At 43.3% G+C, this 18,400-nt stretch overlaps 1 protein-coding gene across 1 annotated transcript in view; it reads left to right on the top strand.

The window, feature by feature from the left end:
• Positions 1–18,400, top strand: part of TG (thyroglobulin) — a 146,944-nt gene that overhangs the window by 904 nt on the left and 127,640 nt on the right. The window contains exons 2-10 of the mRNA XM_068180670.1: positions 904–1,012; positions 1,864–1,961; positions 2,420–2,623; positions 2,846–3,005; positions 7,315–7,421; positions 8,565–8,708; positions 10,490–10,675; positions 13,951–15,012; positions 16,652–17,239. Coding sequence (XP_068036771.1) covers positions 904–1,012; positions 1,864–1,961; positions 2,420–2,623; positions 2,846–3,005; positions 7,315–7,421; positions 8,565–8,708; positions 10,490–10,675; positions 13,951–15,012; positions 16,652–17,239 — 2,658 coding nt within the window. The remainder of the gene's footprint in view (positions 1–903; positions 1,013–1,863; positions 1,962–2,419; positions 2,624–2,845; positions 3,006–7,314; positions 7,422–8,564; positions 8,709–10,489; positions 10,676–13,950; positions 15,013–16,651; positions 17,240–18,400) is intronic.

Below are 18,400 nucleotides of genomic sequence, written 5' to 3'. Positions count from 1 at the left end.
AAGCATTAGAAGAACAGGAACAGTCTGCAGCTGTAGAAATTCCATGAGTTGCAAATTATTTCAGGCTGAAAAGCATTCAGAATACTTATGATGTATTTGCACTAGAGTGTGTGATCATGCCCAGACCAAATACTGGCTTAAGCAAACATTTGGACTAGATTGCTGTACTTGTGGGTTTGTTTGCTGTGTTTTTATAAACTAATCCATGATATTAAGAACATGACATTCATCAGATTTTAAAGGATGAGGAAAGTGTCAGATCAACTAATCTTCTCTGTAAAAAAAGAACTTATTGAATTTCATCATTCTACACCTAAAACAGCAGCTAGTGCAGCTTTGAATGATTAAAAATTTGCTAGGTGGCTTCAGTAGTTGCCCACTGAACACTGAGACTGCTCCTAATATGAATTAGTCTGATGCTACTGCTAGAAATTGATTATTTGTTGATCTTTTATGAGATTAAGAAGAAATACCTCTCCTTTTGGTGAAATAGCAAGTGACTTATCTTCAGTAAAGGATAATTACTCAGAAAATTTAATAGTGGTGTGTGTGGTTATGCAAAGGGCTCTTTTGTGGTCATAGGCACAACTAAGTAAAGAACCCCAAGTACCAGAAAATTATAGCCAAAACAGTACAGAACAGAGCTGACACTAACTAAACACAGGCCTGGGAAAGGGTTTCACGATCATCTCCACCATGTGCTCATCCTGCAGCTGGCAGAACAGCAGGTTTGTTCAGTACCTCCATGTGCTGTCCCACACAGAATGCACAGGGAGCAATGGGAAAACATCCAGGGAGGACCCCTGAAATTGTTCCCCCGCAGCACTGGCACTAACAGGGTTTTGATAAGAATGGGTTTGTGGTAAGACCACCCTTAGGTGTTTATCTCCTTGCTGTTTTCAGAGTATCAGACCGACTCCCAACCGTTGCGTCCGTGTGAGCTTCAGAGGGAAGAGGCTTTTTCAGCAGGAGAAGTCTACGTTCCTCAGTGCTCAGAGGATGGCCAGTTCAGGTAATTCATCCCTGCTATTAATGTGCTGCCATATGATGTGACCTTTCATTGCTAATGAAAGTTTTAGCCTGTCTTGAAGAGCCACTGTATCAGTGGACTGGAGGATGAGGGGTGCAGGAGACTTGAAGGGACTTCACTGAGCCATGTTGCAGATCCAACCTCTCCCAAATGAATTCCCTGTTGTGGGAAGTAATCTCTGACTTAAGAGTTCTATCTAAGATTAACAGGCTAATCTTGACAGCATTATCTGCATGTCAAATACTTGGTGCAGTTTGCAGTGTAGTGCACTTTGCTGTCTTCCTATACGTGCTCATGTGTGTGCCAGCTGGCACAGCTCAGCCAAGTGACTGAGAACTTATCCACCCTGGTCAGTGACACAGTCAGGTTTCCTTCTAAAGGCAGTGAAGGAACTAAAAAGCACCCAGAGAACAGTGATTTAGAGAGCAGCATGTTGCTTGAAGGTGCAAGAAGCTAACAAGTTAAAACTGAGGCTGAGTACAGATTGTAATTTCTCTATTATCTTTTTATTGCCTGTGGTTGCAGCTGTGACCATTCTAGATTTGACCTTGAAACTGTCTCAAAGTGTTTGGTGGATTTCAGATTATGAGAATTAGGGTTCTGTCCAACCTGCTTGCTTTCTCAATTTTACATATCTGCAGTTCCTGAAGAGTTCAGAGAATTACTAGAATTAAAGGTTCCCACTGATCAGAGTCACCAGAAATGCAGCTCTTGCCAGTTCCATTATTTGTGATTTTGAAGTATTTGATGTGGTTTGGTTTGCTTTATGTTTTTCTTTTAAGTCTGACTGAGGACTCTACACAAAATAAAATGTTACTTGTAATCTTCTTCAGGACAGTCCAGTGCAGTAGGAATGGTCTTTCCTGTTGGTGTGTAGATGAGAACGGTGTTGAGGTTCCTGGCAGCAAACAGAATGGATATCCCATATCTTGTAAGTAAAACGTTTCTATCTTTGTTCAGATTGAGTAAAGAACCATTTAAATCTGCATTTGAACTGCTGAAATCAAGAAAAGGCTAGCCTAGACTTCGATGGACTCTAGTTTGTGGTAATTTTCTAGGTCTTTCTATTGGAAGTTCTGGAGTTTCCTCAAGGCTTATCATGGAAACCTGATACACCTGGATGTCTGTATTTATGAAGGTCCCAGTAAGACAAATTGTGAATGAAAGATTGATTTAGTGTAATGGCTTTTGAGTTGGAGAACTCCAACCCCATCTGTGGTGGACTTCTCTATACCAATTTTCATACCCTCAAGTCCATCAATGTCCTCATGCCACCTCGGTGGCAGACTTAGAACTTGTAATTCTGAGAAAACTCAAATGTTGCCTCAATAAATGATTCAGTGTCCAACAAGAACCTTTGTGTAACAGTGCCCCTCTTTGATACTCCAGGCTTGTCCTTTTGCCAGCTGCAAAAGCAGAGGATCTTGGTGAGCCGGTACATCAACAGCAGCAGCATCTCCTACATCCCTCAGTGCCTGGATTCAGGGGCTTTCGATGAGGTGCAGTGTGACATGGAGCTGGGGCAGTGCTGGTGTGTAGATCCAGAGGGAATGGAGATTTATGGCACCAGACAAAGAGGAAAGCCAGCACAGTGTAAGTGGTATTCAACAAAATTATGGGGTTTGTGTGTTTGAAAGGCTTAGTGTGAATAGGGATTGATAAGATTATTGAGTCCAATTCCCTGCTCTTCATGAAAACAAGATGATGCACCTCAGTGTCTCTGCTCAACGTAACCCCCTTTTAAACAATAGGGTGACCATTCATCTGTTTGGGGGAAATTAACACACAAATAAACATTGTCTCTTTTCTCATTAGGTCCAGGGAACTGCGAGATCCGAGACCGTCGCATCCTGCATGGGTTTGGGGAGAAGAGCCCACCACAGTGCTCAGCAGATGGAGAGTTTCTGCCTGTCCAGTGCAAGTTTGTCAACACAACAGACATGAGTGTTTTTGATCTTGTTCAGAGTTACAATAGGTAAGAGCTCAAGCTTTTAAATCAGGAGTGCAATCCTGCATACCCCTTTGAGGCACCATCTTACTGATTTTTTGTGATTTTTTGCTACATGGAGCCCTTATTCTGTAAATGCACATTATGATATTTTCTGTTAAATAATGGACCAAGCAAAAAAACCTTTTTCTTATTAATTAAATCTGCTGATTTAAAAAAAAATTCTATCCCTGCAGTCTAATTGGTGTGTCCTCACACAGCACTGGATACCACATTGTGATATGTAGTTGGAAAGGTAGCCAGGACTACTGAGACAGACAGACAACAGTAAATGAGATAAATGCAAAAGGAACAGAGGAACTTGGATGTATATATGAGGTAGGAAAGACAATTCCTTATGGGAGATGAAAGCAGATGGGCAAGTGATAACATGCAAAGATGAAGTTCCATCTGATGATGAGAACCTCTTACCTGCCTAAATATTAGGCAGTGCCAGGGCTGCTCACGTGGGTGAAACAGCAAAGGATGAACAGCTGTGGCTGGCTTCAGGTGGCTGCAGAGGGTTGGGGAATGCTTTGGAACACCCGATCAAATCCTTGTCTGTGGGGGCAGGAAGCAGTTGTCCTGTGGAGGAGCTGGGAATTAATACTGTGATGGAGAAATAGGGATGGGCAAGGGGAGCTGATGGGAGAGGAATTTGTTTTGGTGCAGATGTTCAGACTCTCCTGAGAAACCTTTCAGTGTCTCATGAAATGCCACTGACTTGGCACCTCAGTCAGCACCAGTTTCCCTGGTGGAGGGCAGAGCACTAAACATAACATCTCATTGTGACCTGGCTCTGGAGCAGCAAAGATGATTTATTGTAAATGTCAGTTTTGCAGTGTGGAGGGGTTTCTTTTTTTTTTTTTTTTTAATTTAAGTAAAACTGAAAGACAGGTCTGAATGCACAGTGCAAATTTGTCAGAGCTTCAGGAGAGGTTATTTTGGTGAGAGCAAAATAATCTGGCTCTTTTGTTTGTTGGTCTATGGAGTGTTGAAATGCTACAAAGCAATTACAGTGGAGAAATCAATGCTTTAAATTGACTTTTTTTTCCTCCCACTGGGAGATTTGCCTGGAAAGACCTGCGAAATTGGATTTATTTTCTGTCCATGTCATGTAATTAATCGCAGCAGGATCATTTCAGTCCCAGCTGTCTGCCTTCTAATTGTGGCATTGGCTTAACCTATTGCCATCATATCTGAGTATTTCAGGTCATTAATATATTTATTTTCACACTACTCCTACTGGAAATGTTATTAATCCCTCCCCAAACCAGGGCAGAATGTGGAGTTGAAGGGATGAGTTCCACAGCAAAGGACTGTAGCTGAACAGGGATTTTAACCCATATTTTGTGTTCATATGAAACCAGTGGAGAAACTTGCTTTGGCTCCATAGAGTGATTTTTTAAAATCTAGACATGTCATCCTACCTCTCTTTCCAAATAGTTTCCCTAGACCTTCACAAATATTCCAGAATAAGCCAGTATGTTAAACCACCTCCCTCAAACAAACAAATGGGGAAACTCATAAGTTTACAGCTAAGACTTTCCCAAACAGAAGACTTCAAAAAATAAAGGTGAGCCCAAATTTCCTGCTTCACCTGGCGAGCTTGACTGCTGTTACTTTTTCTGCATGGATTGTGTCCAGGTCCTGCCTGGATAGGCAGACATGTAGAACACCTTGTAGCAGATTGATAGGAATTATCAAAAAATCAAAAGCCAAGGAAGATTTTTTTTTTTACTTTCTTGCTGTATCAGTAATGAGTGGTCTTTGCTGGAAGCCAAGAGCAGAGACTCATATTTTGAAGGCCAACAACTTCACATTTATTTATTTTCCTGTATTTTTGAGTGTGAGAATTCTTGTTGGAACACATAGAGACACTATAAATTTATCCATAACTTAAGTGTAGTCACAGTTGGTTTGGACTGACTCTGAAAAATGAGGAATTCTATGTTAATGCTACTCATTTTGATGATGGTTGTGTTTAAAGAGTCTGAGAAAATAAAAAATGTGGTAAGAATTGGGTTTTCCACATAAGGTAAGAAAAGTTTTGCCCTCTTGTTTGTATGGGCCTAATTTATATCTGTAATTTATTTAGCTTTACTCTCAACTTGGAACAAAAATAACCAGAATGACAAGATCTGCCCCATATAAAATAGTGTGTGTGACTTTTTTATGTTGAAAATGAAAGAAAACAGGATGCAAGAGTTTTTCTATTTACTCCTGTTTCACTCAGATAGAGGTTGAGATGCTGAGGTGATGAGCTCCAAGGAGATGAGCAGTGCAGAAAAAAAGATCATATTCCTGACTGGGCAGTAGACAGTGCATGATAATCTAGCGCAGCTGAAAGGTCTTCAAATACCCCAAGATGTTTATGTCCATGTGCACATTGAAGACTATAGGAATATGCTATTTATGTGTTTATTCCTTAAATGATATTGTTTTCATGCTGGCAGAAGTCCCTCTTTGCCCTTTTTGATCTCTCTCAGCATGCCAGTGTCAGCAGTGGAGCAGGATTTGACAATCCAAAGTGGAGGGAGTCAGTGGACTTTTAATTTGAAGGTGTGGAAGGGTGCCAGAGCAAAGCAGCACTACACAGGGATGTACAATTCTGAGACAGGAGCACTGCTGGGTAACGCTGGGACAACCCTGAGGTTACAGCCCCTTCCTCTGACAAAGGTGCTGTTGCTTTGGGCTTTCCCAAGGCTGTTCTTTGATGTCCTGTGGAAGCAGTAACATCTTCAGCTCTCCTGACAGGAGATGGTGGAGCTCTCAGGAGTCACCTCTCCTATGAAGACAGGCTGAGAGAGTCCACCCTGGTGAAGAGAAGGCTCTCAAGGGACATTATAGCACCTTCCAGTACCTAAAGGGGGCTACAAGAGAGGTGGAGAAGGACTTTTAACAAATGCAGTAGTGTTAGAACAAAGGGGAATGGCTTTGGACTGAAAGAGGGTAGGTTTAGATTTAGATATTAGGCAGAAATTCTTTCCTGTGAGAGTGCTGAGGCACTGGCACAGGTTACCTACAGGAAATGTGGATGCCCCATCCTTACAAGTGTTGGAAGCCCCCATGGCAGGGGGTTGGATCTAGAGTCTTTAAGGTTCCTTCCAGCCCAGAGTACTCTATGATTCAGGCAAAGTCTTGGAGGTGGTAAATGTCCCTTGCTCTGCTCAGCTCCAGCTCTGAGCCAGACAAGCATTCCACTGCTGTTCTCAGGCTACTTGTTCTAGAGCATTCCTGAGGCTGCTGGAGTGTGGCACTGAATTGAGCCTGGTCACAGTTTCACAGGGAGGCTGTGAACTGCTTTCCCCAGTTAATCAATGCCTAATCCACCAATATTCTTATTGCTGAGTGTCCTTCCTTGGTAAAAACCTGATTTGTGTAACTCTCTGAAGGTGTTGAGCAGAAAATCCCATTTCCTTGTTGCTAGGTTTTTCCAAATAAGCCACGTGCAGCTGGGACACCACACCTTTATAGTATTTTAGGGTAAGGGGATATGTCCATAAAATAATACGATTGTTTTAGAACTCAGCACTTTGAAACTAGAACTTGAAACTTACCTTTTCCTTGGAGAAACCCTAGGATGTGTGTCAGTTAAGACCACATTTATTATGGTTTTTCCAACTTGGACTCTATTAATTTTCTTTCTTAAATAATTGCTTTGCTGGAATCTGGCTGTTGTCACTCCTAGAATATTACATTGGAAACCATTTCTTTGATCTCCAGAAACCAAAGTCAGTCTTGCTTCATATTAAAATCCCTTTCTCCTTCTCCTTAATCTATTAAGCCATGCCTTGAAAATGAAAGATATTAGCGAGGTATTTATCAGCTTTTGTACTTAATTCAGTGCAGAAATTGTACGTGGCATGTAAGGAAGGGAAAGCAACCTGTTTTTTTAGGCATTCTGCCATCTCATGCAGATTTGTGGAAGGAGGTAATGAATGGGTGTTGTAATAACATTAAGCCAATGCCCATCTATTTTACATTGATGAGATGAGAATAGAATTGAAAGTGAGTTAGATGCTGAGTACATGCTTAGGAGGGCTCAGAAATCTGTTTGAAGGGAGATTATCCCATTTGTTTAGAAAAATGGCATTTAGGAGAGTTGCTATCCTGCTGAAACAGCACTCTGGACCTTGTCAGAGCCTGGTTGCCAAAAGGAGAGCAAAGTCTTTTGTATTGGCCTTGTGCTCTGCAGACATCCTTCTCCTACAAAATCAAGAAGGAAACAGCTGATACTTTGTTGTGGTTGATGAGCCTCCCTGGGCTCTTCTCAGCACGCTACTTTTTATTCCAGGCTCCCAAGGGCTTTCCAAACATTCAGCTCAGTGAGGGAAGCGTTCCCGGAGATCTCTGGGTACTGTTACTGTGTGGACAGCCTGGGGAGGGAGTTAGCAGACACAGGTAAGTGCCTTCCAGCATCTCATCCTTTAATCTGGGGGGTGTTGCATTCCCAAGGGAAAGGACAAATAGCAACTATCAGTCTTCAGATTAATTTGGAAGTTCAATTTCACTCCTACAATGTGTAAGACCAATGTGACCAGTGTAATGCCCATGGGAAGGGCTGGAGCTCACTGATGAAATCCCACCCTTTTGAGCAGAGCTTCAGTCAGCAACGAGTGGAATAGGTGCCTGGTAGCTAATCTTGTCCTCTTTGGGATGTGGAATAGGATTTCTGAATGTCCACTTTCTGCTGTGTCCTATTTGATATGTCCTATTAGGAAATCCAGAGGAATATAAAGGGCCTGAAGAATGAACCCTTTTCTTCTTGCTTAGGTAGAATCATGGAATTGTTTGGGTTGGAAAAGACCTTTAGAGATTATCTAGTCCTACCTGTCTACAATGGGCAGGGACATCGTCTTCTCTCATAACCTCAGGATTTAGGCATGTTAATAGTTGATGGGATGCTTTAGAAGAAAGAGTGTTCTTTTTTCAGTGAGGAGGAATGAGGAGGTTGAGAATTTCCAGACCTTCCTTAGATACTGTGGTTTTAATTTTCAGTTTCATTTTTAAAGGGGAAAAATACAAATTCAATAATCTAAATTTCAATAGCTTGAAATAATCTAAATTTCAATAGCTTGAAATTTAGATGATAGACAAGAACTTCAACATTTAATTCCCAGAAAAGAAAGAAGTTCTCAAAAATCTGTGCACTCAAAGAAACTACCGAATGCCTTGGTTTTTAGTATGCAAGCAAAATGACTTGTAGTTGGTTTTGGTAACATCTGTTTCAAAAATTCCATCAATTTCTGTACTGCAGGCTGAACCTAACAAAACCACAGCCTATAGCCAGGTATGGGATGTTTCTCCTGCTTGTTTTGGTAGATGTCAAGGCATAAAGGTGGTGCCTGGGCACACAGCACTGGGTGCAGGGTGTGGTGCATTAGTGTTATGCAGGGTTATTAAGGTTATGCAGTATAACTTCACATTTGACTTGTTTACAGAACTGGATTTATTTTTCCTGAGACTCTCCCAGCTTTGCTCTTCTGGTGTAAGGGTGACTTCTGCCTTAAAAGCAGGCCTGTGCTAAAAGTCTTTTTTTCCCAGGCCTGGAGCTGCTGCTCGATGAAGTTTACGATACGGTTTTCTCGGTGCCAGAGCCTGCCCGCACGTTCACGGAGAGCAGCATCCATCGGATCCTGCAGAGGCGATTCCTGGGGGTCCAGCTGGCTACCTCTGGCAAGTTCAGGTGTAAGTAGCACCCAGGAGATGCCTTGTAAATCAGGTGGCAGTTCTGGAACTTTTATGTGACAGCTACTGTTGGGGAGAGTTGTTCTAGGACTTTCTTGCTCTAAAAATGTATAATATCACAGTTCCAATGCAAGAATCAAGGACCCTGAGTTGCAGATGGCTTTTATCCTCTACACTGTACATTCTTTACTAGCAGGTTGTACCTGTCTTTACCAGCAGATTGTACTTGATCAGTGCTTTCCCACGTGCCTGCAGATCACATTGCTTGAAATCCCATGAACTCTCCGTATCTCTTGCCCTGAGATTATGGAGACGGATTTGTTGAGTTATTAAATTAAAAGTCTGAGAAAATGCTCCCTAATTTATGTTAGTACACTCAGAAACAGGAAGGATTTTACACTGACCACAACACACTCCATTCCAGGAGGCCACACAAGAGTTTGTAGAGCCTTGGCCAGCAAGGCTGAACTTTTGGATCTGCCCTTGGGCCCATTCCTTCCCTGGTCAGGGCAGGCACGTGGGGAGAGAGTTTCTCCACCTACAGGCAATGAACTCTTCAGGACAGGAGGTCAGGTACCTTCTCCCTCCCAGACCAGAGCCCAAAGCAAACTGGGGAGAGTTTGAATCTCCCATGTGATACTTCATCCTCGGATCCAAAGTCCAAAACTCTGACATTGTTTTCAGACTCCTGCTAAGGAGTTGCATCACCAGAAATATTGAGCGGACTGACATCAGTCAGTCTTTTGGCCATATAGTCACACAGTTTTCCTGGCTTTGGGACAAGATGATCCTTCTGGGGAGTTTTGAAGGCATCTTACCTCTGCACTGTACAGTGGTTCTGGCTTAGCTCTGGCTGTAGCTGGGGCTGCAGCAGCTGTCAGCACAGATGAAGATGTGTACAGCCACAAGATGGAGATGTGACCTCGTTCATCAGCCATCGAGGGGGATGCTCTGGTGACTTATGAAGCTCTCACACTGTTGCCTGAATCCACTCAAATTGGAGAAGTTGTCAGAGTCCCCTGGATGAACAGGTTGCTCTCACACAGTGCTCTCACTGCCTCATTCAGGTAGCTGGGTGTAGCTGGAAAGTTCTTGAAGGTGAGAAGTGTTTAGGCTGTAGGATTGCCGATTAATATAAACAACAAAAAAAATTCTGTTCAGAGAGTGAAGTCTTGCATTGGAGAGATCATACCCCAGAAAACTTACGTGCTGAATTTTTGCCCTCTCTGCCTTTAAGGCCAGTTTGACAGGAATAGGGTCTTCAGATCCCTGCAGAGGGAAATGGAGAAATGGGGTGGTCTCAGCCCAAATCTCTACAGTCAGTTTGCAGGAGCAATGCCTCATTCTCTTCAGAAACATTGATGTTTGCTTTCAAATCAGTCCCCCAGGCTGTACATCTGTCTCTGTTGACCAACTTTGCTTTTGCACTAAGGGCTAAAGCTCCCCCAGCCTCCAGCATGGTTCCCTGGGAGAAATACTCCTGCTCTGCCTACTTGCAACTATGGCTGAAAAATGTGTTGAGGTTTTATCTTCTATTTAGTTTTCATGCATTAATACCTACTGTAGAAAACCATGGGGCAAACTTTTCATGGGAAAAGAGGAGGGAGAATTCGCATTCTGAGCTGGTACTTGATGCATCACTGGAAACGACCAGGAAGTTACATTTCTTTTTCCTAATTTTTTTTTTCTTTCTCCCAAACAGGCAAAAAAATGGGATGAAACAGAGGTGGCTCTGAACCTTTTGAACTTTCCCTGCTTAACGCTTACTGTTTTCTCTCCAGGCCCCTCGAGGTGCGAGGCTGAGCGTGCGGCAGCCCTGCGCTTCCAGCACCCCTTCGTGCCGTCCTGCACCGCCGGCGGGGGCTACGCGCCCCGGCAGTGCCACCAGCGGGGACAGTGCTGGTGCGTGGACACCCGGGGCCAGGAGGTGCCGGGCACAAGGCGGCGAGGGCAGCCCCCGGCCTGTGGTACGTGTGAGATTTGCCAAAGGAGAAATCTCTCAGTGTCTTTAGAAGGAAACAGAGCAGACCAGTTCCTTTCTCGGCTCTGTCAGATTCTGGTGTTCAAAGATCCTGAAAACCTCCCCACGGTTAAGAGTCACATTCTTATAAATTATTAAATATCATGCTGTTTTTATTTCTTGTTGTGATCTTTCTTTAGCCTTTTAGTTTTGCATGCAGCAAGGCTTTTCTTTGCAGCTTTGATATCTGGCTCTTGACTCCAGGAACTGAAGTGTTAAATGAGAATAACTGGGGTAATATAAGGAAGCAAATGATGGTGATTTTGTGTTTTACCTCCTTCCTTTGGTGAAATGCTGTGGAATTTCATCTCCCTTTTTTTTTTTCCTCTGTCACTGCATATTTTTCCATGAAAACTGCCCAGTCCTGTAAAAACCCACCCAACAAACAATTCAGAAAAGGTGTATAGGTTAGGGCTTTGAGAGATTCCACAGAGAATACACCATCAAATCAAAGCCCCACATGGAAATGACAGCAGAAATGTCCAGGGGCTGGAGGAGAAGAGGAAAGTTAAAAACCTTTGCTCTGAAGTGCATTACCTAAATATTCAGGATTGTGCTGGAGGGCTGGGACACAGGGTCTTAATGTGGGGGCTGCCTGCCTTGAGGAAAGGCAGTTGCTGTGTCTATGAGACACACACAGCTTCCCATGAAGCTGAAAAAGGAGGAATCTGCCCTAGGTGTCACAGCTCCAAGTGCTCAGAGTGCTCTGGGCACACACAGGCTTGCTGTGAAATGAAAACTTCAGCGTGCCTTCAAGGCTGATCACCAAGGATATTACAAGGGAACCTCTGAGAGGCCTCGCCATATGCTGGGGCTGGTTGTTTTCTCTTTGAGTATGCTTTGCTGAGCCCTTCTGATAAATTTTTTTGGGGATGGGGGTTGAAGAAAGGGGGGCAATGACTTCAGACTGCTTGCAGCTTTTATTGGCAGACTCAGGAAATTTAAGCAGGGAAAAATTTCTGCAAAGGTTTCACAGATTAACTCCTGAGAAGGTATTTCATGAGGTTATGGCTGAAGTCTTCAGACATCTACATGCCACGTGTGTGTCTCCAGTTCTCCTCTGTTTTATTTCGTGTTCAAAATCAATGTAGATGTGGTACTTAGGGACACAGTTTAGTGGTGGGCCTGGCAGTGCTAGGTTAATGATTGGACTCAATAACCTTACAGGTTTTTTCCAAACTTAATGATTCTGTGATTGTTTAATGTCTTTGGCTCTCACCCTCGGCAGCGTTAACAGTGGAGGAGTCAGAGCACCAGGCAGTCCTGATAGGGACGTGCTTCTTTTCAGACCTTCTGCAGTGGAGTCACGCCAGCAGTGCCTTTGGTGTTTATTCTTTCTTCCTCTGTTTTGATTTGATTCAACAGCGAGTAGGAGAGGAGAGTGTTTATGACCCATGATCTTGCATTTGTTTCATATTACTGTTCTTGTGGAATTGTGGCTTACACTAACTTATTGGCCCTTTGAAGAATGTTCTTCATCCCTCCAACCACCAAGAGCCAACACTGAAAACAGAAGGGGCCCATCCCACAGAAAGTTCTTTTACAAAGGAACTTCTGGGAAGGGGCCCTGAGCTCCTGTCAGGAACTGTAGAGCATGACAAGCGTGCAAAAGCAGGAGTGAGAAAGACATCAATCACAGAGCATCAGATTACTTGCTTAGCTTTTTAGCAGCTTTTTAGGTTTCCAGCTTTTATCCTTATTGTTAACAGGATTTGTGACAGCTTTATCATATTGCTTGGTTGTGGAATAAATGGAGATGGAGCAGAGAGCCCAAGGGAGCTGGTGCTGGAGCAGACTAAAGCTGCTTATCCATCTTGTCCCCTACAGGGACAGCAGTGGTGCTGAGTAAGAAAGACTGGGAAACATGGCAAATGCACATAACTTCCAAATATCCTCCTGCAGGTGGGAGATGCCCCAAAGTCGAGACTGAGTCCAGAGTATTGTGTACAGACCTCCCCTATGGAGTTATCTTCCAGGGATTTGCCTAATTGCCCTCTAACCTTTTATCCTTCTTAGCATTCTCTGGCAATAACTTTTATGATCATAATTATGTGCCCTACATCTGGACTTCTCTGTACTGTGAGAAATACTGAATAATAATTGTCTATTGTGAATGATGTGGAGAATCCAGTTTTCTAAAAGATCTTTTTCATATTTTTTTGTCCAGGCTGAATGTTTTCTCATACTGGCAAAGCTGTTCTCTCCTCAAAATATTTTTGTCTCCCCTTCTCTGTAGTTACGCTACTTTTGCCCCCCTTCTCTATAATTCTGCTTTTCAAGGACAGATAACTGTGTGTCATGTGAGTTAAGCTGCTGTGTGCATTCCAGAGATGCAGTCAGTGCCATAACCATGTTGTCTATCTGCATCTTGGTGTCTTTATATTTACCAAATCTTTCCTTATTTGCTGTCTTTTGAGCCCTAAGCTCTGTCCTTCTTCACTGATGTGTTGCATCCTAACTTGTCACTGTTTCTCCCTGTGTATCAGTGTACAGATGGGGCTGGATGCAGCTACACCTGTGACATAGCTTAGCCCAGGATATGGGTGCCCAGGGCCACTGTTGGTACCCTCAGTATGCTGACATTGGAGTATTTTTGTTGAAATTCTGCATTTTTTTCCCTTTAGATCTCATTCATTAATGCCATCTGGCCCTTAGCACTCTATTACTGCTAATTTTAACAATTCATTTTCAAGCCTCTTGCAATAAACACCTCACTATGAAACTGAAGATTTAGTTAGGAAACTTCTATAAATTCCTCATTGGTGGATATTGTTTAAAATAATTTTGTGTTCTTTCACAATCTATTTCTCCTTCTTAGGTTCCCACATTTCACCTGGATAATTATAGTTTTTTATTAGCAGCAGGCATCCTATTAGAGTGCTAAAATATTTGGAAAATACATTTTTCATTCTTTCAGCCATGGGAACAGGGATGAGAATTTACATTGGGAAGCCACAGAACCAGTAAAAGACCACAGACCAGAGAACTCAGCAGTGGGGAAGGAATGCTTCCTTTCATTTTGGGTCTTGACTGGAGAATTTTATTTGTAGGCTGTAGCACTAACATTTCAAATTCCTTAACAATGTGCATGATGCATAGTTGGGAAGCAGGTTGATCTATACTTTAATGTTGTTTTTGCCCCAGCTGCTTGAAAGTGAGCAATAGAATAACAGGTTCTGAAGGTTCCAAAATGTACTTTTTCTTTTTGAAACCTTTCTCTAGGTGAGGAGCAATCGTGCATCTCCGAGCGGCGACGGGCCCTGTCGAGGCTCCTTTATGGCCCTGCTGGGTACTTCAGTCAGTCCAGTTTGTTTTCCACACCAGATAAGCAGTCAGACAAAACTGATGGCTTTTCAAGGCCCTGCCCTCCCTCTTTCAAGGAGCTGTTTCTGGACTCTGGATTGTTATCCCCACTTGCACAAAGCCCGTTTGCCAGCCAGACTCCTGAGCTAGAAACCACCCTTAGTGAAGCCATCACAGGGATGTTCCCATCGAGGGAACTGGCTCGAGTGGCACTGCAATTTACTGCCAATCCAAAGCGCTTCCAAGAAAACCTCTTTGGAGGAAGGTTCTTGAAGAATTTGATCCAGTTTAACTTCACAGGGGTCCTTGGCACTAGTGGGAAGTACAGCATTGGCCAGTTTTTCCCACAGGATCTGTCAGAGATGGATAATGGCCAAGGCCCTCTGGAATCAGCTGAGACATTTTCACTGGAGGCATCAAAGGGGAGCTCCATTTTGAGTAAACCTCTTGTGAGCAGCTTTGGCCGCAAAGTAACTCTGCAGGACAATCAGAATCTGATGAAATTCCTTTCTTCTGTCCTGGAACAACCAGAGTTCTTTACTTTTCTTCAACAAGTAATTTCTGTCCCCAAAAGTGTAGCTGAAGATTTAGGTGAAGTGGTGAAACTAGCACTGGGATCCAGAGGCTGTGGTGAGGAGCCAAGGGACCTGTTTGTTCCAACATGCACCAAGGAGGGGAGGTATGAGGAGGTTCAGTGCTATGCAGGAGAGTGCTGGTGTTTGGACACTTCAGGTAAGGAGGTTCCAGGCTCAAGACGTCAAGGCAAACGCCCAAGGTGTCCCACTGAGTGTGAGAAGCAAAGGAGAAACCTGAAAAACCTGAAGCAAAGCCTGCCTGCGGGATCAGATCTCTTTATTCCCTCTTGTACTGAGGATGGAGACTTTCTGCCACTCCAGTGTTATGGAACAAATTGCTTCTGTGTTGATTTGAATGGCAAGACTATTCCAGGAATAAGGGGGGAAGCTGGAAATCCAATTAAATGTAAGTCTTAGGGACTGGGAATTTAAAGATCCTTTCTTTTTTATTGGAATTCCATGGTTCTTTCTTCATATCTGATTACATCTGGAAATAAATGGTGATGTATGCCAATGTCTCCTAACAGGAAAGCAAGCCAGCTTTACAGTGGCAAGGGGATAGTGGGAAATACAGTGTGTGTCAGCCCAGTCCTAAAGGTGGCCATGGTGTAGGGTGGGCACACAGTGTGTGTCAGCCCAGTCCTAAAGGTGGCCATGGTGTAGGGTGGGCACACTGAAAGCAGAGGAGCCTGAGCTTTGCCTGGTTACTGAACATGTCATTGCTATGTCTCTACCTCAGGGTGCAGCTGGAGTGCAGCTGGAGTGTGTAACATCCATGATGCCCAGGAGACCAGGGGCATCTGTAGAACTGAATGTGACCCCTGCCTAGTGAAAAAGCCCTTTTACTTCCAGACCGAGGCTCCTGGGCATGGTCACTGGCTCATCTTTTCATAAGAACTTAAGATTTTCAGTGCCTTAAACTATGAACTTGATTTAGTCTTTTTAGCTCAAGAATATATCCTCAAATTGGTAAGATATCACTGGACTCCAAACATAGAAGGGGGATTTAATGGCTGGTAGGTTTCTCATAAGTCACAAAGTCAGGCCAAAAAGGTGAGCTGCAAATGACTTCTGACATCAGTTTGATAGACTATGAACTGCCTCTCCTTGCCCTTTTTTAAAATGGAATATGATGAAAGAAGGAAGCACAAAGGCAGTGAATATTTATTTTTCAAGTTTCTGTGAACTGACAACACATCAACAGGGAGAATAGACCAAGAGGAGAGCCTGCTTCACATTTTGGGAGAAATAGCAGTGTCCAGCAGTTGAGAGCAGTGCATAGTGAGGGAGCTCCTTTGAATAGCTGTTAGCAGAAGTAGTGGGGAGTTTTTTGTAATGATCTGAATTAAGAGGGGATTTATATCTAACAATCCAACTGTAGTGCAATCCAAAATAAAAAGGTTCAGAATTCTCTGGTGCTCAAAAGATGAGCTCCCATGGTTGGCTGGGTTTGTAGAGCAGCTTGGTGGCAAAGTGAAATTTGGCTCTGGAGATGGCAGAAAAGGCTTCCAAACCAAACTCACTCCAGTATTTTGAGGGATGTTATTTTTATATTCAGCAGCAATGTTCAGTAGAGTGTGGGAAGAGAGGACACACAGTATTAAGATTCGGGTTCAGTCCAAGGGGAAATAAAATTATCCCACTATTCAGATGGTTGCTTTTGCATTGAGTGGCTGAATAACAAGCAACAACTTGATTACCAAATATATCTGAAAATACTTGATCTATGTAAACAGATTCAGGAAGGCATTTAGTGACACCTGCCCTCCCCCCGGTAAGAACTACAAGTACCTAATGCACTCACAAATTTAAAAAAAAAAAAAAAAATCTGTATTCATCTTGGAGGGCTCACATCCCTTTGGAAATCTTACCCTGGTTCAGCATGGGACCTTAATATTGCTAAGCCCTCTTAGCAACAGGCCAGGAATGTTGTTATTATTGGGCCGAGTGGCCAATTTTTAGTAGTGGTGTTTATTGTACTAGAGGATAGGGGTATTGTATATCTTCAGTGCATTGAGAAGATGTGCATGTTTTTCTTTTCCCAGGCCCAAGTGCTTGCCAAGTAGCAGCTGGTCAGGAGTTTCTCAGGGCTGTGAAGCTGCTGTTGTCAGATCCAAATGCTGTGCCTCAGCTGTCCAGCCTTCACCTCCCGCAGTGCGACGCTGCAGGTGGCTGGAGGCAGGTGCAGTGCAGTGGCCCTCCCGAGCAAGCCTTCGAGTGGTACGAAAGGTGGATTGCAGAGAACAACGAGGGCAAGCCCCTGCCTGTTCCTGATCTACTGAACATAATAGCTGGGTATAAAGAGGCATCCTCTGGAGACTTTTCAGCTTTTGTTAAAGCTTTGTATGAGGCTGGGCACCAGAATGTTTTCCCCACATTCTCCGTGTATTCCTCCTTCACTGATCTCCCACCTCAAGTGCTGAAAGGAAACCTGACCAGTGCATCTGAGAACATTTTGCTGGACCCATATACATTCTGGCAGCTTCTGACTGACCAGCTCAGCTACTACCCCAGACCCTATACTGATTTCAGTGCTCCTCTAGGCCACTTTGAACTTCGTGATTGTTGGTGTGTTGACAGCAAAGGAGGAGAGCTGGAAGGAACAAAGGCAGGAGTGAACCAGGTTCCAGCATGTAAGTAACAATTTCTGGTGTGTAAGGAAGAGTGTTTTCTGGTCTTTTATTTTATGCCACAAGAGAGGGAAGTCCTTTCAATTGCTGTAAAGTAGCCAACAATAACTTGTCAGACAGATCATCAGCACTGCCATTATCGTTGGATGTCAGAAGTAGGGTGACTAATTTCCATATAAATAAGTGATGGCTGAGCTTTGGGAATAAGGAAAAATAAAGTTTCATATCAAGATTGAATAGATTTTATAATTTGGAGTTTGGACATATAATGCTTTTGCAGAAGATACTTATCCAGGTGGTAAAAGATATTAGAATGTGTGAAGGGTTGTATGGAAAAATCAGGATTACACTATAATGTAAGTGACTTTCAAGAATGCCTTAGAATGAAGCAAGAGGGATGTTCTTTACTGTTTGTTATTATGTGGTCAAGAGTAACAGATGTCCCCTAGGAGTCACTAGGAGGAGACTGAGGCCAGCACTGAAGTTCAGTAAGCTCTCTGTCTAGACACCTCCTCCAAAGGTGCTGGGCCCTCTTTGGGGTTACTCCAGCAGATGACCTGTATTATAAATGCCATCACTGAAACTGATCCCATCACAAAATTTTTTTCCAGCTGTGAAGAAGAGACAGGACAATGAACTGGTGGGGAATCCAGTTCTGTGGGCAAGTGGGGAATAAAGGGGATGAAGCAGATTAACAGAGTTATTTAGGAGGAGCAGCTTTCATGGAACTGGTTCGGTGCATTGAACTGCCCTTTCTGGGTCAGTAGATATATGGAGAGGACAGGCCAAGTGCCAGCTGCCACTCCAGACCCAAAGGATATACCTTCATTTTCCTTTCTGACTCTCACTTCTGATTATCCACATTTTTCATGGCAGCAACTGAGGGGATGTTCTGTAGAGATGTATTAACTCAGTTTGTAACCAATAAGGATGTAAAAACATCAAGCCTTTGGCCCAGGACATGGAGAATATTTGTGTGACTTATAGCACTCTAAAATTCTTGTTGTTATACAGCTGAACACTGACAAGTCTCCTTTGCTTGTTTCATTATGCAATTCAACACTGATTTCAGAGGGAAACAGACGATGCTAATTAAAGACCAGTCAGTTTTCACATGCAAATATTTACTGGATTTAGATGAAAGTCATTAATATACTCTTCATG

This window comes from Anomalospiza imberbis, chromosome 1, assembly GCF_031753505.1.
Source record: "Anomalospiza imberbis isolate Cuckoo-Finch-1a 21T00152 chromosome 1, ASM3175350v1, whole genome shotgun sequence".
Taxonomy (NCBI): Eukaryota; Metazoa; Chordata; class Aves; order Passeriformes; family Viduidae; genus Anomalospiza; species Anomalospiza imberbis.
The sequence above is the reverse complement of the archived record's forward strand: the minus strand, read 5'-3'. Positions and strand labels throughout refer to the sequence as shown.